At 35.5% G+C, this 23,000-nt stretch overlaps 1 protein-coding gene across 1 annotated transcript in view; it reads right to left on the bottom strand.

The window, feature by feature from the left end:
* Positions 1-23,000, bottom strand: part of CDH2 (cadherin 2) — a 236,461-nt gene that overhangs the window by 36,104 nt on the left and 177,357 nt on the right. The window contains exons 3-7 of the mRNA XM_019654571.1: positions 20,109-20,335; positions 18,276-18,422; positions 16,396-16,551; positions 12,655-12,799; positions 9,773-9,945 (exon numbers count right to left, since the gene is read on the bottom strand). Coding sequence (XP_019510116.1) covers positions 9,773-9,945; positions 12,655-12,799; positions 16,396-16,551; positions 18,276-18,422; positions 20,109-20,335 — 848 coding nt within the window. The remainder of the gene's footprint in view (positions 1-9,772; positions 9,946-12,654; positions 12,800-16,395; positions 16,552-18,275; positions 18,423-20,108; positions 20,336-23,000) is intronic.

Below are 23,000 nucleotides of genomic sequence, written 5' to 3'. Positions count from 1 at the left end.
AATGGACATGGACTCATTTACACACACACAATTATCAAGTAGGCATCGCTACTTTCAAATTCCAGATAGAATTTTTTAGAGAAAAGTCAAATGAAGCTGTAATATACTTAAGAGAAAATCTTGGGATTTTCTATAACATTAGCTGTTATAACAAACTCTATCTTAGGAAAACCTAACCAAAATGAGTATCTGAAATCATTTTAAATCTCTGTGGAAATTGGTACAGATAAAACGTAGACTGGTTTCATAAATGTTAGAACATTCTGAACAACAAAACTCATTTCTTCATACAAAAATAAACTGTCACTGCAAAGTGCAGTTTTCCATGATTCTAAATATAACTAACATTATGAATGGCCATGCTTAAGGGATTTCTGGAGCTTGGACAGAACAGACACAAATTGCAGCTTTTGATTTAGTTGTTAGTGGGAAGACCAAGGAAAAAAGAAGGAAGGAGGGAGAAAAGCCAAACCTCACACATTCGATTTTAAGTCTCTGTCCACCCAAATGTCAATCTCTGGCAGTTATTTACTTTAGTTTTCTTTTTTATTTTGTTTTTCTAAAAGAGAAAATACTGCACTTTTTTAAATTAAAAAAAAAAAGAAACAAAGGAATAGTGCTGGATGAGCCACTTTAAGTTTTCTTAACCCATAACACCTCACCATAATGCTCATGTAGGCTAAAATATTTCTCAATGATTTCCTTTCCCAATCAAGAGTGTCATTTCAGCTTAATGCTCTCATGCTTAGTGAGAGAATTTTGTAGGGCACTCAGTTCAGCCTCCCAGCTGAAAATAATGAAAATTTGTTGTTGCAATCCTTTTTTTTGGTTAGCTGCTATTTGCACAAATGATGATATTCTCAAAAAAAAGTTTTTTTTTTAAATAATTTTATTGGGGAATTGGGGATGGGAACAGCACTGGGGAATTGGGGGAAGGGGAACTGACAAGTTGCTGTCCTTTTGTTCTTCAGTCTAGTCGTGCAGGACATTGCTTCACTGGCCCAAGTTGGCACCATCATTGCGCTCTTCCCGAGCAAGGCAGATCAGTTGCCGGCTTCTGGACTGCTGCTGCTGGCCGCTGGCTACACAGGTAGACCATGGCAACCCACTGCAGCAGGGGCTGCAGCCTACGCCGTCGCCGGCGACTCACGGCAGCCCAGCTCCAGGTTGAGCTGTTGTTCAGCATCTTAGCTATAGAGGGCAGTGTCACTGGCCCTCATATGTGGGATCCGAACTGGGGCCCTCTGGCGTTCCAAGCCAGCTCTTAACCAATGCGCCACTTGGCCAGTCCTCAAAAAAATGTTTTAATTAAGCTTTATTTTTAAAGATAAAAAAAATCCACACAGATATTATGTGGAGACATAGTTCCTTGTTAATGCCTAGTCTACAAAGATTTTAAAATCATATAAGCATAATATATGCAATTATCCATTGAGCTGAAATATTTCGATCAGTAGCTAATACTTGAAATTTCCTATTGCTTCAAACTAGTCTTGAAATCTGTTAAGTCATAAAAGAACTTTGTTATTTCTAAAATACAATGTCTCTTCAAATAAAGACATAACAACTTGGCAACTAATAAATATAATTTTCAAATGCCTGGTTGGCAAAATGCTCTTACATTCAGTAACGGCAGCCTATGTTTTAGACAACCAAACTGTTTAGAGCTTCTTGCTTAATTTAGTCACTGGGCATCTGGTTCTGAATGACTGACATTTAGAGTCCATAAGGATGTGACTCCCCACCCTCACAGTCCCACATCTGACCAAGGGAGCTTTGCTTAAAAACACTTCTATTCTAGAATGGATAAACTCATCTGCTTACTGACAATCCTTCCCTCTCTTTCTTAACTATCTTACCAAGACTATCACTCTTCATCCACTCACCCCAAACCTTGAGCTTTTTGTATTTTCAAATGCCTGTCATTTCTCTACATCATTGCTCCTGGCATTTCTTTTTGCCTAAACTGCTGGTTTTCAACCAGGGCGATTTTGTACCTTCCAGGGGACATTTGGCAATATCTTAGGACATTTTTTGGCTGCCAAAACTGGGGGGTACTACTGACATCTAATGGGTACAGGCCAGAGATGCTGCTAAACATCCTACGATGCGCAGGACAGGCCTCCACAACAAAGATTTATCCGATCCAAATGTCAATAGCGCCAAGGTTGAGAAACCCTAGCCTAGACTATCCTTTCCTTCATTCTGAGTCTGATAAACAAGAAGTTTAAATGTCACTTCAGAGATGACTTCTGAAGGTCCTTGAGGCAGAGCTGTTTGCCGACTCAGGAAACACTTATTTTCACTGTTTCCAGTTTATGTGACTGTCATCAGTCCATATGCCTGTCCTGCCTAAACACCCCCTCCTCCCAGGGCACTTGCTTTGTCAATGTTCAGGCTGCTGGCATACACAGATGCCTGACACAGAGGACAGCCTAGCAATAAATACTCTTTTAAAATATTTTAAAGTTATAGTTGATATAACTTTTTAGTTAATATTTTATTAGTTTCAAGCATACAATATAATGATTTGACATTTATACAACTTATAAAGTGATCGCCATAAGTCTAGTAACATTTGTAACTGCACAGAGTTATTATGATATTACTGACTATATTATCTACACTGTAGATTATATCCCCAGGGCTTATTTTATAACTAGAAGTTTGTGCTTCCTTTTTCCCTCCACCTTTTTTGGCCATTCTCCTACTCCTGGGCAACCATGCGTTTGTTCCCTGTATCTACGAGTCTGTTTCTATTTTATTTTGTTGTTGATTTGTTTTGTTTTGTTTTAGATTCCACATATAAGTGAAATCATATGGTATTTGTCCTTTTCTGTCTGACTTATTTCACTCAGCATAATAGCCTTGAGTTCCATCCATGTTGCCACAAATGGCAAGATTTAAATTTTTATGACTAATATTCCATTGTACAATATATACATATACATATATATCTAAAACATCTTCTTTATCTATTCCTTTATCGATGGACCCTTAGTTTGCTTCTATATTTTGGCTATTGTAAATAATGCTGCAATGAACATAAGGGTATGTATATCTTTTCAAATTATCGGTTTCATTTTCTTTGGATAAATATGCAGAAGTGGGATTGCTGGGTCACATGGTAGCTCTGTTCTTAATTTTTTTGAGGAACCTCCATACTGTCTTCCATTGTGGCTGCACCAGTTTACATTCCCATCAGCAGGGCACGAGGTTTCCCTTTTCTTCACATCCTCACTGACACTTATTTGTTGAATTTTTGCTTTTGAAATTGTGGTTGGATGGATGAGTGAATGAGAAACCTGCGCCTTGCATTACATTATAAAAACCATTTCATAAATCCATTCAAATAGGGTCAATTAATCTATGACAGTGGAAGCAAGAATTTACATTGGGGTAAAGATAGTCTATTCAGGAAATGCTGTTGGGAAAATTGGACAGATACATGCAAAAAAATGAAACTGGGCCACCTCCTTACACCATATACAAGAACAAATTCAAAATGGATTAAATACTTAAATGTAAGACCTGAAACTATAAAACTCCTAGAAGAAACTATAGGGAGTAAATTTGCAGACATTACCCTAAGCAATATTACTGATATATCCCCACAGGCAAGGGAAGTAAAAGAAAAAATGAACATATGAGATTACATCAAACTTAAAAGTTTTTTCACAGCAAAGGAAAATCCATCAATAAAACAAAAAGGAAGCCTACTGAATGGGAGAAGATATTTGTCAATGATATATCTGATAAGGAGTTACTATCCAAAATTTATAAAACACTCATTCAACTCAACACCAAAAAAACAACCCTATTAAAAAGTGGGCAGAGGATATGAAGAGGCATTTCTCTAAAGAGGACATACAGATGGCCAACAGGTATATGAAAAAATGTTCAACCTCACTAATCATTAGAGAAATGCAAATAAAAACCACAATGTGATACCACCTCACTCCAGTCAGAAAGGCTATCATCAATAAATCAACAAACAACAAGTGCTGGCGAGGCTGTGGAGAAAAGGGAACTCTGGTGCACTGCTGGTGGGACTGCAGATTGGTGCAGCCATTATGGAAATCAGTATGGAGGTATCTCAAAAAGCTGGAAATGGAACTACCTTATGACCCAGCAATTCCACTCCTTAGGTATTTATCCAGAGAAACCCAAGACGCTAATTCGAAAAAGTATATGCATTCCTATGTTCACTGCAGCGCTATTTACAATAGCCAAGACTTGGAAACAATTGAAATGCCCATTGGTAGACGGCTGGATTAAGAAACTGTGGTATGTTTACACAATGGAGTTTTACTCTGCTATAAAAAAAGAATGAAATTGTACCATTTGCAACGATATGGATGGACCTAGAGAACATTATGCTAAGTGAAATAAGTCAGGTGGAGAAAGACAAATACCATATGATCTCACTTATATGTGGAATCTAAAGAACTGAATAAACAAGCAATGTAAACAAAAATAGTCTCAGAGACAAAGAGGAAAAACTGATGGTTGCTAGATGGGAGGGGGTGGGGATGAGAAAGAAGGGGAAGGGACGAGGCAACATAAATCGGTAACTTCAATATTGCCACAGGGATAAGAACACAGTTTGGGGAATATAATCAATAATGTTTTGCATATTCTTTAGGGGCCATTTGGACTCCTGTCTTGTTAGGGAGACCACTTCATGGATGCTGTAGAGGCCTGACCACTGCACTGTACATCTGAAGCTGCCGTTGAATAATATTATATGTCAAATATAATTTAATACATATATAGTCACTGGATGTGGAGTATAGTGTGGGGAGTGGAGTCAATGGAATTGTGATAGATATGTATGATATCGGGGGTAGAGGGGCGGTGGATTGGGAAAGGGAGGTTGTCGCTTAGTGAGGGTTGAAAAACGTAACTATTGCATTGTTTTGTACACCTAAAACTAATAATAATAAAAGAAATCATTTCAGATCTAGAAAAAGCTATCTTATTTACATGGTTAGAACATACACTGGGAGCATAAACTAGCTCACTGTTTCCCAAACAGTGATTCATACACCGTCTTCCCAAATCTGCCACTCCTCATATTTCTATACCATGAGACACTTACTATTTATCTTGACAGTAACTCCCTTTAAGAAACCTTAATTTATTGTAAAAGTACCATAAATGGAAAACCAGCATCCCTTGCCATAAACATAACTGTAAAACTAAAGACAATACAGTCCTTGTACTCCAGCAGTCTACTTGGTGGTGTAGCATCTAAAAGACTCTGATGTTGTCTAGAGGCTTCCCTATGTGTATCAGTTAAAATTATTACACCTGTGTACCGCTTTTGAAACACTGAACTAGAGCAACATAAGAGAATGAAGAGGTGAAACCCTTCAGTGGTTCATTTGGCAAACACTTAATGAATGTCTGTTAGATGCCAGGCAATGTGGTCTTTACTTGAATAAAATAATGAACAAAACCAGAGGTGGCTTTGCTGGCATCAGTGATGGAGATAGATATTATCACGTCATGGAACCAAATGGACAATGCAACAGTAGTAAGAGCAGGAAGAAATGATGCAAGGAACCTTAATGGGGCATCTGAACCAGTCCTCAAAGCCTGAGGGAGAAATGAATGCAAGAAGCATTTTTGGGGTTCACTGAGAGGAACTTGACTAAATAGCAAGGTGGCTTGGTGGCAGTGCATGCTAAAGGCAAGTAGGCCATTATCTTGGGAGGCTGAAAAGAAGGTGGTCATATGAAACTGGAAATTCACCAGGAGTCACAGATTTAGGGAGACAACACATTTGCTTTTGAATGCACTGGATTAGGGAATGGGCATTAACATAATAATGTCATGACAATTTACAAGGGAAGTACAGGTTTGTGATCCTGTTCAAATTCTTAAATGCTAAGCCCCAGGTCCCTCATTTGTGTAAGGGGCTGATAGTACTACCTATTTTGTTTCTGAATGCTGTTTGTTTACATTGTTCTAAAGACCTTGATAATAAAAAACAATAATAGCATTTATTGAGATTGGGCACTATGTGCCAGACACAGCACTAAGCACTATACGTTATCTCATTTAGTCAGCACAAGAATCCTATAAGGCGGGTGGGTTTTTTATCCCTATTTTATAGATGAGAAAACCAATGCTTAGGGAGGTAAGGAAGCTTGCTCAGTGACACCCAGCCATAAGTAGCAGAGACAAGATCTGAATCCAGGTATCTCTGAGCCCAGAGTTTGTACCATTAATGGCTCCACTACATTAGTGCCTTCCAAGAAAGTCAGAATGTATGTGTGGCATGTGTGCATCTGGGTGGGGTAAGCAGGTAGGAAGCCAGATTTCAAGAACAGGAAGGAGTAGGGGTTGAGCAGTGAGTATGAGCTGCACTCTGAGGAATCTGGTGCTGAAATGAAGATGAAATTCTCTTCACATGAACATTTATTTCTTCAGGGTTCTTTTCAGGGTGAAGGTGAGGCACACGCTGGCTTCCCGGAATACTGGGAGTACGAACGTGGAAATGATGTCTATGAAACATAGTCTTTGTATATCTAGAGGGATGCCCAGACTACTGTGGGTACCCAGGGGAGGGGATGAGGACTAGCTGTCAGAGAGTGAGGATTAGCTTGTTACAGAGAGATGGGAAAGGAATTTTCAGACAGAGGGAACATTGGGGACAGAAGAATATAAAACTTCAGATTTGGAAGGAATTGCATGTGTTTGCATGCATCACTTGCTCACAAGCAAGAGGCCAGACATTCTAGGAGCGTAGGTAATCTAAAGGAGGCTTTGGGGCCAAGGTCTCTGAGGGTCTGAAATGCCATGTTAAAGAATTCTGTCTTCATCCTAGGGGCTGTGGAGAGTCCTTTGACCAGAAGGGAGAATCTGCATGTTTGTAGATTATGAAGGAATCTGTGGGCTTTGTAGAAAGGAGCCTGTAGAGAAGAGAAGGGTGAGCCAGCAGAAAACAGAAGAACGTTCCTTTAGGGTAGAACGGAGTTGAGGGCGCAAGTGAAACGATTATTAGGCTTGAAAAACAGGAAGTATAATTCTTCCTTTGCCAGGGGAAACATTATAATGAATAAAAGTTACAGTGCTCACCTTGTAGACGCTAAGGCCGGATTTATGATGGCAATGGGGAAAACATAGCTGATATTTATTGGGCACTGTGCTAAACGCTTTATGTTTTGTGTTCCATAATCCTTACAGGTATCCCATGAGGTAGGTCGTATTATTATCCCCACTTACAGATGTGGGAGCTAAGGTTTCAGGTTAATACACTGAAGGTCAAATAACACGCAGAGCCAGAATTCAAACCCAATGAAGCCGAGGAGGAATCATCAGTGGTCAGGAGGCGGACGTAAAGAGAAAAGGGTGGAGAGAAGCGGAAAATGCCAGGAACAGGTGCCACCAAGGAATGCAACAAGAGTTCAGGTGGAGAGTAAAAAAAAATTGAAGTTTGGGTGGTGAGTACAGCTTTAGGTTTGGAAAACTGGAAGAATTAATATTTTTTAAAACCTGAAGATTAAAGGAAAATAAAGAAGTTGAATCTTAGTGAGCATTTCAGTCATTAGGAATTCAATCACTTAAAAGTGTCATATATTCTGGGAGAATGATAACTGAAATTACTTTTAACAGAAAGAAAACTGAATTCTAATAGAAATAAAAGAATCTCAAGGCTACACGAGGCCTGAAGTTGGGGTAATTTATCCCAGCCTCAGGCAGAATTAGCATAAACCATCCGAGATGGATACATTTTTTTCTCTGTTAAATGACTTTTGGAAAAATGAAGGTTTTCCATAATTTTCCCTAGTAACTTAACTCATTGTTGTGTTTAATAATTTTACTGTCAAGAGGCAATATCTCATACTGTATCTAACCCATGATTCTATAGTTTCAAATGCATTTATTTCCACTTTCGTTTCATCAAGGGGGTAGTGAATAGCTGCGTCTGTCCACTGCAAGAGATACTTGCCCATGATTACTGTGTGACTTCAGACTTTCATCCTCTGAACTAAACACAGTGTCTTTGATTTTTAAATATGGTTGGTCTGCTTTAGTAAAACTATCTTTAATTCTTGAAGCCTCTTTTTTGACATAAAATAGCCAGGCTAAATGTGACAGGAATATTACTGTAGGAAAACAAGATGAAGCCCCATTTCTGTGTCTCATAATGGAAGTGTGAATAAAAGAAATATTAGGATTGGGAGATTAGTAGGAGTTATACCTGTATATGTGAGCAATCTGGACCTCAAGAGAGAATAATAAAAAATATACCACATTCTCATATAAAATATAGCATTCATGCTGAATTTATTGGCATTTAAGAATACTATTTCATATAGTATCGGAAGAGGAGAAAATACATACATGTTCTGAATGTCACCGAACTAAAAGTACTCTTGAAAAAACTAAATTTCAACAATCTGACACAAAACATTTTGAGAGGTAAAAATTGTTGACACCTGGAAATTAATAGGTACCATGAAATAAACATACATCTAACTCCTAAGTAAGGCTCTTAGCTCAGTTGTGAATAAAGCAATCTTGATTGGCTCATATTACTTTATCTGAGTGCTTCTAGCACTATCTTGTGTATATAATTAATTGCAATAGTAATGTTTTCTTCGATCCAATTCAAGTGAATGCTACTAACGCAAATAAAGCATCATAGAAACCAACTCCTAAAATCCTTGTCAATAATATTTATTGCGGTCGGTATAATGTTTCCTTTTGATGTACGTAATTTGAGTTCTCATTACTAAAAGGCTGGCTCAGCCAGAAATCTGCAAAGCATGAATCCTTATGAATTGGCACTTTGACAATCCATTCACACAATGATTACTGATGGCCAATAATGACCTTGAGAATCTCTTAAGAAAATGGTAAGAACAGAAGAGAGAAAAAGTGTACAAGATTAATCAGGGCTGGAGTTTTCAAAAAAGGATATCAGCAGGGCTTAAATCAGAACAAGAAGAACTGGAAAGTTCAAGATCAAGATAAAGATGCAAGACATTCCTGGTGGAAGGAATCACATGAACAAAAATACAGGTGTGTGTAGGACCACGGTGGGTTGAGGTCTGTCACAGTGAGATGACCATCTGGAATTAGCTGAAAATACCCATTTCTTCGCAGATTGTGATACTACATAATAGTTCAATACCACCAACATTTTATGCCTTTTCAACAAAATACTATGCCAGAAGTGTGTTTATTGCCATTTATAACTTGAAAGGCTTGTCAGTAGAATAGATGAAGTTACTGATGTTTAAATATGTTAAATACATTAATCTTAGAGTTAATAGGCAAGTTGTAACAAAGGAGATAATCTCCTCCATACTAAGCCAGGCTCTGCACAGAGGCTACAAAAAATCTAATCACACATATATTATTTGTAGCCTCTTACAAATATGAATGTTAATAATTATCTTAAATTTATACACACATTATTTGGGCATGGTTTTTAACTTAATTCCTCACAAAAACCTTTGACTATAAGGGCAAACTGAGAAAATGCCAACAATTTTAAGAACTAGATACCAGGGGTATCTAATTAACTTAGTCAATTACCACACTAAACATTACATAGATTAGCAATGATTTATCCGGAATACATATATCACTTAACCATTTGCAGCTGTGCAGAAAATAGCACAACATATTTCTTAATGAAAATTCACATTGAATAATATTGTGGCTATGCTATTATTACCTGGAGATCAACTGTATGTGATACTGTGCACCTTTAAGATGAAAAACAAATTTAAAGACAGTTTGGTTGGCTTACTTCTCTATCAAGTCCAGCTGCCACAGTGATAATATCACCAGTCTCATTGTTGATGGTAAACATGTTGGGCGAAGGGGTGCTTGGAGCCTGGGACAGGATTCTGTACCTCAACATCCCATTTAAGGTATTTGGATCATCATCATCGATGGCAGTGACCGTCATCACATATGTTCCTAGACACAGCACACATGGAAAATGGTCACCCTTCATTTCAGGGTCTCCTACATAGAAGGTATAGTTACCTTGATCGAGACGGTAGCTCGACCCATCTTAATTTCACTTTTTCGAAACAAACATTTAATCACTCAGACTTGACTGAAAACACTACTGATATGAACAGTACTCACTTGAAAAAATATAAAACCACGGTTAGATAGTTGAAAGGAAAATTGTGAAACATTTATACATTTCTAAAGACTCATTGTTTCCATATAACTTAGAAGACAAATTCACTGTATGATTCAAGGAAAGGATCAATTCAAACCTTCATATACAGAAAATGCAAATAAGTAATATAGATGCCATTAGCAACATATTTTATGGCCACTGATTCCTTCCCTCTGCCATATTTTCTTCTGTTATGCAACGACATCTAAAATGACATGCTGAGCATGAGTCTCCCCAGTGCCTAAGTCGCTTTCTGCAAGTAAGCTGTGTGCATAATGAGAACCACTCCATTTACTCAGGTCATAAGGAGCCACTCCATGCATTACTGTTGTGGTACATTGAATAGGGGTTTGGCATCGTGGTTCAGTTTTTCCCTAAGAGATTAAAAGAACACTGTTAACCAACTCAGGGACTTCAATTTATTAGACATTTGGGAAAGCAAATCTACAAAGCATTAGGATCAAATAAGTTCAAACTAGCTAGACACACTGTGCAATTTAGAAGTGGAGAGAAAAGCAGTTACTATTTAGGGTGGCTTGCTCTGTGGGATATTTATAAGAACTGGATTATAAAATGTTTCATCTCTAGTTTACCACCTTCTTGAGTACTCTAAGCTCGGCTGTGTTTTAGAAAATGTACAGTTGTTGTTCCTTCTACGTGGTACATGTTTGCCCCAGAATTAACTAAATAAGGCTTGGCCACATTATTCAAATCTCTTTTCAGAGCTTGACTCTCTAAAAACAAGACACCCTTTTTAATCATATGCCATCCCTACACACTTACTTTTTTTTAAAACTTTTCGCATACTGGCTGGCTTACTTGCCTTTTATTTTTCTCCCCTACTAGAATTTAGGCTCCAACAGGGCAGAAACTAGCTTGACACTACTCTATCTGCGGTGCCAAACAGTACCTAGCACACAGCACATACTCTATAAATATCTACTGAATGAGTGAATGAATGAATGAATGAATGGTTAAAGCTAAAAAATATGTTTCAGAATCTTGAACCAATACTGATTGCAATGCAGTTTAACACAAGATTCATGACATTATCAAACCTTGCGTAGAAAGATGATTTCAAACTCATAGAACAATCACAGGAAATACACTTATGAAATGTCTTTGCTTCTTGTGATCACTGACAGTCTTTTATTTATGGCAGACATTGTGGAAATTCATGGTCAAATGCATAAAAATATATCTTTAATGGTTTACTTTTGACAATTTTTATGAAGCAGTATTTTTAATAAAGTTAGAAATAATAGAGGAAAAATAAAATAAGTAATCTTTAAAAACTTCTCCAGGCAAAAAAGCCCAATGTTTATTATCTTTAGAATATGTGTACAAGATTTGTGTTTTAGTAAGGATATGTTTAACATGCTTTGGTTTTACAGTACTTTAAAATACTGAAGAAAGCTACTCTGCAAGTGTGACTCAGAGGAGCCACAGATGGTTGAACTTCCTGCACAGCCCGTCCTCCCACTCCAGCAGCCCCCCGCCCCCAGCGCTCCTTTTCTGAGGACACAGATAATTGTATCTGGGTCAAGAAAAAAAATACCAGTTCGAGGCGTAGTTGGTTATATCTATAAATTGGCTTATGCATAGGGGAGCTAATAAACTGGTGTAGATGACAAATGTAATATGAGCACAATTTTAAATGTTTGATGCTTTTTAAATTTAAAAACAAACAAACAAACAATAATACAGCTAATTCAGTCTCTTAAAACACCAAATCGTCTCAGGAAGGCTGGTAAAACAGTTCCTTTTACCATCTCAACACCAACGAATTTCTTGTCCACTAAGTTTTTCACACTAAGTGGGCCTTTTTAGCCTGTTAGTCTACTGCGACTGCAGTCCACTGTGTTTTCAGTACAAGAATCTAAAATCCTAGTCAAACAGCACTTCACAATGGCGAGAGGCTTTTGGCAACTGCTGTTTCTAGGCTGAGTCACTTTCCATGATGCCAGTTTAAAAGCAAGAGTTGTACAAGACATTAGGGTCAGCCTGAAAGTAAATACCTTGTGTCGCCAGAGGTAGCAGTCACAGCTGTCACCAAGCCCCGTCTCAGCTTTTCGTTTTACCTCTCAGCCTGGTCCCAGGAACATAAAGTATCTTTCAGAATCGCCGAAAGATACAATTGGTACTTTATGAGCAGAAGTTCCTGGTCTTCTGGTACTCTCAGGCTGTACTGACACTATCAACCATAGCCAAAAAAAAGGATCCTTCTATAGATTCTATAGTATAGAATCAGATACTGTAGTATATATTTTTTCAAAGGTGAGAAAAATCATTGTGGGCAGAAGAGTGATATTTTTATGTTTTTTCTCTTCAATCAGTTTTCCCCTAAGATACCTTCTTTTTTCCCTAAAAGCATTATGAATGAAAGAAAATGACACTAAAGGGCTCACACGATTTCTCCTTTTCTTGATTACTGAACAGTGCAGGATTACACTGCATTTCCTGAAGTAATTTCAAATTATTATCTTCAAACTTACCAGGCTTTGATCCCTCGGGAACTGTCCCATTCCACACCTGGTGTAAGAACTCGGGTCTGTTATCATTCATATCAATGACATTGATGACAATGTCAATGGGGTTCTCTACTTGATTTCCATTAATATCCACTGCATGTGCCCTCAACTGCAAAAGCAATTAGAAAACAAAGTGATTTAACAGATTTACATCTCAAGTGAAAAGATAAAATATACAATTTCCATGATACCAAAATAGCATGGATGGACTGAGACACTGAAAAACCAAAGCTACTCTTCCCCTCAAAACTTAAGTTAGCCAAACTCCATATAATTAAAGTTGATATAGTAGCAAAAAACCACAATGACTATCTGCTAGGCACTGTGTTCAGAATTGTATGGATTTTAACTCATTTAATCCAAATACAAAAGACTGAGGCAGAAATGACCAGCATTTGAAGGTGGGAAAAATCAAGCTTCAGAAAAGCTAACTGCTTTATTGACAGAGCCCATATGCAAAACTATTTAGTTCTGTTCAGTTCCCAAATCCTTCTGCTAAATCAGTATGTATGATTCAGGGTAATTAAAAATGTGGTACTGGCACAGAGTAGTTACAGAGATCAAGGGAACAGAAGAGAATCTAGGAAGAATTAAGTATGTATAGGGAATTTTGACACTAGTTTTTTTGTTTTTTTTAAATTGTAAAAGGCACTCATAAATGTTAAAAGTACATGAGTATATAAAACAGTTGTTCCTTTCCCAAGCTCAAGTTTTGCTTTATAGGTATATTTTTTTCTTCTTAAACAAATATAATCACTCAGCTACTCTTGGCAGAATATCTTCCAAATCTTTTCATCCGGCACATAGAGATCCATTTCATTCTTCTCAATAGCTGTGTCATGTTCTATTGAATTGTTTCTTTTTAACAGGAATGCGTATATGATTTTCCTGTTAAGTATAATGCTGACTGCTGGTTTCTGTTGATATGCTTTATCAAGTTAAAGAAGCATCAACACATTCTTTTGATATTTTGAGATTTAACACATGAAACAATGTACATTTTATTATTGCCTTTTCAACACCTATTGAAATATAATCCTTTTCCCCCTTTGACTTATTTAATATATTACATTAGTGGATTCTTAATACTGACCCATCCTTGCAATTTCATAATTCATTCTATTTTGTTATGGATACCACTCTTTTATGTGCAATGAAAATCTGGAGAGCAAGAATTTACCCCAAAATTGACTGGACAATATTTATTCCCCGAGTTCTAACTGCACCAGTTCAGAGAGTGAGAATTCATACAGGAAGAGAAATTTAGAAACTTTTGTATTGATATTATTTATAACCATAAATTAGAGACTAGTCTAATTAGAGACTGGTCTATTGGTGCTATCTTTACCAAGTTTCCCTATTAATGTGATGTTTTTGTGAAATGTATGAAATTTTTACTTCCTTCTTTATGTTTTATAACAATATAAAAAGCATTAGAATTACATGTTCCTTGCGGAGTCTTGCTCTACCACACACACATATTTTAATAATTTTCAAAACTTCAATAATTTAAGAAGTTTATATAACTGCAAAAATTCAACAAATACATTAATGGGCAAAAAATAGAATCTAAAAACAAACACATACGTGGGTGGAATAAAAAGTTTTGAAATCCTAAGTGTAGATGATAATCAATGGGAATACTAATTCCCATTGATGGGACAACTGGCTAGTCATAAAGGAAAAACAAATTAGATCTATATCCCTTTCCCCTTTTACTAAAATATTAATAAGTTCCACAGAGGTTAAAAATTTAGATGCAAAATAATAAATACAACAGATTAAATTGGGGAGATTAGCATCTTGGAGTTGGGAAGGCTTTTATAACCATCTCTAAAACCAGAATGCATAATAGCATTTTAAAAAATGAATTTTACAACACAAAAACTGTAGGTTATAGTATGGCAGAAATTATTAACAAAATTTAAAACCAAACAACAAAAAGGGAAAATATATGACAAATCATGCATTAATGTCCCTAATTGATAAAAGTTACTTAGTAAAAGTAAGAGAAAAAGATAATCCAAAAGAAAATTCAACATAAGACAGGAATAATAAATTCACTTTGATTAGATATTCAACTTATGAAACATAAAACATCAAGACAAATGTTTAACAAATAATACTGGCAATAAATAAAAAATGCCTGGAATTGATAATGGAGTGGAGAAAATACATCTGCTATATAGTGTATAGGTAGTACAACACAATACAACCATTCTAGATAAGAATTTCACTATATTTATCAAAATAATTTCAAGTTTAAGAATGTATTCCAAGGATATATTAAGAAAATGTACAGAGAGATGTTCATTGCCACATTCAGTTGCAAAATAAATTTAAAAAACGAAATTACCCAGATAGCTACCAATAGGTAATTAGTAAAAATTAAGTTACATTCATTCAACTGAATAATTTGGAACAATAAAAAATTATGATATAAATAATATTTACTGATATGGAAAGATGTTAAAGTGACAAAAGTTGGTTTCATAGAATGGTCCCAATTTCCAAAGAATACATGTGTGAATCTGTGAATAGAGAAACATCTTACTTACAGTATATCGCCAAAATGTAAAAAAAATGAAAAAGGTTATTTATGTGTACTAGGATTATAAATCATTTTTACTTTCTTATTAATATTGCATTATTTGAAAGTTTTATTTCTGTATTATTTGAAAAACTTTTACAGTGTGCACATATTCTTTTCTAAAAGAAAATGATACTTTCATTAAAAGGAATTCATTTATATTAAAATTGGAGAAGTAATAAACATCAATTTAGGTTTCTATATTAAATTCATGAAAAAATTGTTGAAATCTTCTTCCAGGAAAATGTGCAAACATGGTTAGAAAAAGAAAGAAAAAAAATGCCTTCTAGAATTTATATTTTAATACTAGGTAATTCCTGAGTTTTAAAATACTCACTACAATATTAGTTTTAAATATGGAATATATATTTAAATATGAACATGTAACTATATATAAAAGGTGGTTACAACTTAATAAGAAAATGAAAAAACATTAAAATTAACATAAGAAATATAACTGCTTAATATACCTAAGAAAAGATTGCTCATATTAATGAAAACAAGTGTTGGCAGGGTTATAAGGGAAAAAGAAATCTCAACTTCCAGTTTTTGGAGGGAATACTGCCAACAAACAACAAAAGCTTTTTGGAGGGAATACTGCCAACAAACAACAAAATAAAAATGTTCTATCCATTTCCTAGGTCTCTATTTAATGGTAATAATACCAGCAGGAACAGATAAAATGGAGAACATGTATGTCTATTAATAAAAAACTTATTAAAATTATAGCCTATGTATTTAATGGAATACTACACAGCTATTAAAATGTTCTGATCTCTACATAATTTACAAGCAACAGTTTGACTCCCCACATGTAAATGTATTCTTATAAGTTCTTAGACACATATCTGAAAGCAAGTATCAATGAGCAAAGAGTAATGCAAGTTTAGGCAATTTTACTTTCTTCTTTGGCACCATTTGTTTTCTTGTACCAGGCACATTCATCAATTCATTAAAAACAATAAACTTATTAGAATAAATTGAAAAGGCTACAAGTACATTTCAGAAGTTAAAACTCTGAATCAAAGCTTTAACACTGATAAGAGGCAAATGCTAAACTCTGCAGACATTTAGAAGGCTATTAATACATAGAATATCAGCAACTGAAATCTTACGTGAAACCGGGCTATCAGCTCACGATCCAGAGGCTTGGTTACCGACAGCTGACCTGAGATCGGATTGATAATGAAGATGCCAGTTGGAGGCTGGTCAGCTCCTGGCCCAGTGACGCTATACCGCAGGGAAAGGTTTTTATCTCTATCAGACCTGATCTGAAGGTCAAGAAGACAATTGCATTAAATGGGAGACTAAATGAGCTCATTATTACAGACACTGCATGCCACACCTCATGTCCTTTTTCAGTTACAAACTTTCACCATCTCTTCCTAGAAAACCATTGAAAATGCTCCCAGTCCTAATCCTTGTCCTTGCTTCTTGGTGACAGGCTTCAAAAAGACGTGTCACCTATCACCAGAGAGACTGGAGGGCAAGGTTAACTTCTAAAAAAACACTTACTAAAAGCAGTGCAAAAAGTCAAAATTAAGGAGTGTCAGTTTTTAGACAGTATCAAATTCTATCCTGGGCATTTGTCGGTTAGAATATTAAACCCAATAACAGGTGTCAAATTCAATGAAAAAAAAATATTTACCTTTCTGCAACAGTTAGGATAAGAAGTACCCATCTAACCACAGTGTAAAATAGCTTCACTTGAGACCTCTCAGATTATGGTTGAGACTGGAATTCAGATTTCTGTACTTGCATTGTACGGACAGTCATTGCAACCAAAGCTTTCCATATCATTTTAAGGTGGCACCTATTACCCCAAATCGCTTATTAATAACAGAGCATACAAGAAATAATTTTAAAATATATTTCCATACTCTCGAAAATTATACCCATAGGCTCACTTTCTTTTCCTCCAAATATAACAATTCCTAGGAAAAATAAGTTTATAGATGAGCAATCACAAGCTCAGGTTACAGAAAGGGAGGAGGGAGGACAATACAGAGAAAAGATCAATTGAGCAATACTGTTTCGATGTGATAATAAAAGATATTCACGTACTAGGCAAATACACTTAATCCAGTAACAGAATCTTTTTTTAAGTTAAGGCCAAATGCTTTTGTTTTCTCATTCTTTGTTAAAGTAGAAAAATAAGAAACACCTTTGTTTGGGGGTTATGTCATTCATTGTTAAATTGAATTATAATGTGCATTAGAATAGAATATATAACACACAAAAAGTGACTTATTAAAAATACAACTTTCAGTAAATGGTACTGGAATGCTACATTAATCAACTACAGAAACATTTACTTTCTAACAAATGGGAATACAATGACTTTGTCTTACTTTCTTTTTGTAATAAATAACTGGTTGCTAATTTTACTACACACATAGAAATATGGTTTTCTTTTCTCTGCCTCTAATGGTATGCATTTAGAGTAACTGAAAAAAATTAACTTTTCAGATTTGAAAGCCTATATTTTTGCACAGCCCCAGGGATTCTGTTAATGGTATCAGAGGTCATTTTGTTTTTCTTTTAAGAACTCTCAAATGCACTTTGTGCTGGCATTTTTAGCAATGACTGTCCTTTTATTTTTTCTTTGGCCCAAAAGCTACCTGTAGAGGGCAAAGATCATCATGGAGAGTGCAGCACTCCGACAGGGAAGCTCAGGTGTATACGTATTATGGCAAAGGGTATGATATGAGTGTGAACGTATGCTGAAGTCGTGGCTTACGTATTCACACACTAAACGAACTTTATCATCCATGGTGTACAGGACCTACAGAGCGCTCTACCTACAGATAATCTGAGATAATAGAAAAATGAGAAGAGGCTCTTTACAACACAAGGCACTTCATCTATACAAAAAAATATTTTTAGTACATGCATGTTATGTACACTCTACCTTGTGAAAAAAATATAAAACAAAAACATTTCTAACATACACTTGACACATGCCCCAAAGATAATTAAAATTGTGCCACCGTACCCTGACAAGCTCTTGAGGAAAAGGTCCTCTGGAATTTTCTGGCAAGTTGATTGGTGGGATAACCCAGTCTCGCTTCTGCCGTTGCAGGTGACCATTGTGCTTAAGCAATTGTCTTGGGAATACTATTTCTTCAATTTCTTTTGATTCCTTCGCATTAAAATACAAAAAGACATTCCTAAGTACTAAAAGAAATATTTTCTGAAAGTATATAAATATCAACGGATGCCTAAAAGCATAGGAATCACAGTTTATTATGAACAAAAAGTAAGTCTGGAGGCCCTTTCCTTGTCCCCCTATTTAAATAACAGAAAACATCACAAAGTTTTTGGGTTATGATATTCATTGAAATATTGAATTCCAAACAATTTATTATGTGGCACAGCTGTGTAAACTATTTGCAGTTTCTATAAACCATCTTAGATAGTTGTTAATATTGAGCAAAATTGAATAGGACCCTTTTATATATATATATATCTCATTAGTTTAAACCGCAGTTCAGGTAATGTGCTACTGTACATTAAATTTAGATCTTGATAGGCTAAAATATAATTTGAATTCCAAGAGAAGTTTAATACATACTGCTAAGGAATGTCTCAAATATTTATGACCCTATTAAATCCCACAGAATTAATGCTGTAATTATTCTAAACCTATGTCAGCCATGATGGATGCCGTAGATGACCCACTTTGCACATGGGGTATTAATCTCTGCTGGATGTCAACATTTTCTTCCATTTCTCCTTATATCTGTAGACATTTTAGCCATTAGTCCTTGCTGCTTCAGTGAAACTATCCAAGCTAGTTTGCTGGAAGACAGCAAATCAACAACAAAAGCAACTTTTCACTCGATTAGTTACCAATTTCTCACTTTATATTACCCAAACGACGTAATTCCCCTTAGCAGTTAATAGTTTAACAAATTACATTTCACTTAATGAAAGTCCAACATGGGCATAAAAGAAAAATGATATATTTTCCTCTGATACATTTATTCATATTTGATTACGGCTGTGTATATCACATTTACAATTAAATACCAGAAATGAATGCATGTATTCTTGTCTTTCACAATAAATAAATACACAAAATGTAATAGCCATAGTTCATACCATCATAAACTTCAGAATATGAGTGTGATGTCCCCTCATATTAGTTTCAAATGAACTCAGAAGTGGAATATTCAGACAAGTAATGTTATCATAACTTTACTGCAGAAGTTATTGTTTTTCATTTAAAATTCCGAATGTGGTGACTGATACAAAATAAGTGCTCAATAAATGTTTGTTGAATTGATCGAACTGTACTCTGTTGGAACCATGTCTTATTTATTTTATCTTGGCTTACAGCAACTTCCACCAGAGGGAGTATATCATTCCTAAAAGTCATGTTGGTGGTATAAATAATTCATACTCTCAATTTGATTATTAAGGGTCAAGACAAAAACCCAATACTCCTTGCCAGAAATGCTTTCCTCTTACTACTGTAAATCTGAACTTCTTATCTAATAAATTTGGCTGGCGAAGTCTTGCAAAGGATTGTTTATTTTGTGGTTATACTTAACAGCTTGTAAAGCTTCTAAGAAATTCAAAACTACTTCTAATTTGAGTTATAAATCTCAATGCGTACACAAATCTTTCAAATATAAGATTGGATTGCTTAAAATACATTTGGTCTAAGTATTTTATAAGATTAAAAATACAACAAATACTATTGAAACGACTTCAAATACTAAGCATCCATAAACGTGATGTATAAAGCAAAGTGTATATTTAGTTCAAACTGTATAAGCTGATTTTTGAAACATAATTTCCAAGCCACATGTGGATACGCTACCTTGAGTGAATCCTCAGGTAAGGTTGGCTTCAGGCTCAGTTTTACTGCTACTTGCCACTTTTCCTGAGTGTCTTTGTCTCGGGCATATATGAGGAACTTGGCGTGCTCCGAGGAGAGGGGAAAGCTTCTCACAGCATAAACCATGCCATCTTCATCCACCTTAAAATCTGCTGGTTCGCTGCTTTCATACTGTACTTTTCTCTTTCCATTGCAGTTGCTAAACTTCACTGTAAAACAGATATAGAAATCCAATTTTACTATAAAAGCGGAAAGAATATCTAAATCTATATCCTGCTTAGGTTAAAGAATGGAATGTAGTACCATGAAAAACAAATATTTTAGTTTTACATTATTAGAGGAAGTTTTCCATATTAGAGAATATCAGATTATGGTTCTGAGTTGTTCCCCAGCATCTTTTTGTCCCAAAGCTTTCCCTCTCCCTTCACCTGCCCCTGGATCCTGAGCCCTTAGGGACATCTGCTCCCCCCGACCCCTAACGCCTCTCACTGATATTGCTTGCCACTCCCTAATAAACTCCTACTCATCCTTCAGCTCCCAGTTCCGAAGTCACCGAGGTAGAACAAATCCTCTGCATTCAGTCTTCATGTAGCGATCTGAACTCTACTACCATAGATGTCTAACACTCACTGTGAGAGGTACTTCTGAGCCAATGTTCATAGCTGTTTTGTATACCCTGCATACTTCCTGGCACCTAGTCTTAATGTACAATTTTTGAATAAGGAAGAAAGTAATAGCATTTATCAATGTTGAGTGCCAACTACAGTCTAGAATTATAAAGCCTATGGTAATTAAAAGGTGAATGATTTGCAACTTATTAGTCCTCAGGGTGCTTATAATAGTTCTAGGAAGCAGTAACAGTTTTATAAATTTTCAAGCAAATGAAAATAAAGGTATATCTCATAATAAATTTTCACTAAAAGTATCTATGTCTTAAGAGTAGAAAAAGTAAAAAGATTTCAGTATTTTAATTATCTCTGGCATACATAAAGTTGAAAAATGCTTTCTTAAAAGCAATATCAGCTTTTGTATGTCAACTATAATTATATATACATATAGTCACAGGACATGGAGTAGAGAATGGGAACGGAGTCAATGGAATTGTAATAGATAAGCATGATATCGGGGGGGAGGGCAATAGATGGGGAGAGGGGGGTTGTTACTTTGTGAGGGGTGAAAAGGATAACTATTGCATTGTTCTGTACACCTGAAACTAACAATAAAAAAAAATTTTTTTTAAAAAGCAAAAAAAGCAATATCAGCTTATGTCTCATCGGATAACAAAAGTTAAACCACATACTTATAAATGTAGAGCTAGACATATTTAAGCCAAAATAAAATTACAAAATAATGAAAGTATTCTGTAAGGAAGATTGTTTCTTTGGAATCCTTAATCATTCCTTTTGAAGAAAAATTCTATGGGAATAGCATAGAGGGATCAAAGAAAAAACATTTTTTTTTTAAATTTCTGTAAACATGTCATGTTGTGTCCTAACCACAATTACATAGGAGACTTTTAGAATGCATTAATCGGTATACATTACAAATATAATCATATATACTTTTTGCCTTTTTCAAGGATTTAAGTAAACTATTTTGAACTCCAATCTTACGTATTGATGACAGTTCTTTTGTTTTCATTAATATAAATTCACTGAGACATGCATAAAACTACAAATAACATGCATGTTTGTTTCCCTAAGTAACCATTAAATCCTTGATAACATAATAAAATACTTGACTGAAATATTATTTTCCACATAATCCTACATATACCATCCTTCATCCTTCAAACATTTCAAAATGAAAATAAAAAGTTGTATCTCATACTAAATTATGTTAGACCAACATACTTGTCTTTGGAGTAGAAGTATCCCAAAAGATGCTTAATTACCCCATCTTATAGGCCATGTGATTTAAAAGTGAAAAATGGGAATCTCTTCTCTAGAACAATGCCATCTACTGCTTATCTTTTGTTAAAGACAACACAATGAAAAGTGAAATTGTTCTGGGGAACCTGCTGAGTAATCAAAATAAAAAAACTTTTATCATCTTCTTGTATAAAAGGTATTCATGATACTTAAGATCGTTTAACCTGGGTCAGAAAAAATAAATACTCTTTTGCATTTTCTTTTTCACTTTTACCACTTTAGCACTAATCCTCATTTAACACCCAAGTCGATAGTTGGGTCGGCCTCCTAGGCCGTCTTCTCCTTGCTCCAGGTCACAGCCTACCCACTCCTAGACTAATCATCTGCCATGATTTTCTCCTGCCTGCTTAAGATCTGTATTATCGTAAGTAAATTGTTAAGTACAGTGTCCTCTTACTTCTTGGTCACTTGGTCTCTTTGGTTTTACTTACATCATGTTCTAAAATATATTCTGCCCCATCAGACAGATTTCTTGGTCATTTCCCACCTCACTGTGGCCCATACCCCATGTGTCACCCTTTCTGAAGCTCCCCCACCACTCCCATTCCCAGGAAGCAAGCCATAGCTCTTAAGCTAGGCCATCGTCAGGGGAAGAGTCCATTGGGATGTCATTGGGAAGACAGCGGCCTATGCCCTCATTTGCAAAGGCTCTAAAATTTAACTTGTACTTATTTTCACATTTCCTGTCCACAGAAACACATCTTAGCACTTTGTTTTCATTATGATAGTAATTATAATAAATAATTTCTACTTATTAATGGCTTCATATGACTAGATCTTTTCCCCCTAAGCAGACTGTATACTCATTTTGGCTTCATGACAACCAGTCTTAGTTATTTTGCTTCCATTGACACTTAACAATGATAGGGACAGTATAATTGTTCTTTAAATTTCCAGATGCCAATTATATTAACATCTTACAACTTTTCCAGAAAGTAGAAAA

The sequence above is a fragment of the Hipposideros armiger genome, unplaced genomic scaffold (genome assembly GCF_001890085.2).
Source record: "Hipposideros armiger isolate ML-2016 unplaced genomic scaffold, ASM189008v1 scaffold_225, whole genome shotgun sequence".
NCBI lineage: Eukaryota > Metazoa > Chordata > Mammalia > Chiroptera > Hipposideridae > Hipposideros > Hipposideros armiger.
The sequence above is the reverse complement of the archived record's forward strand: the minus strand, read 5'-3'. Positions and strand labels throughout refer to the sequence as shown.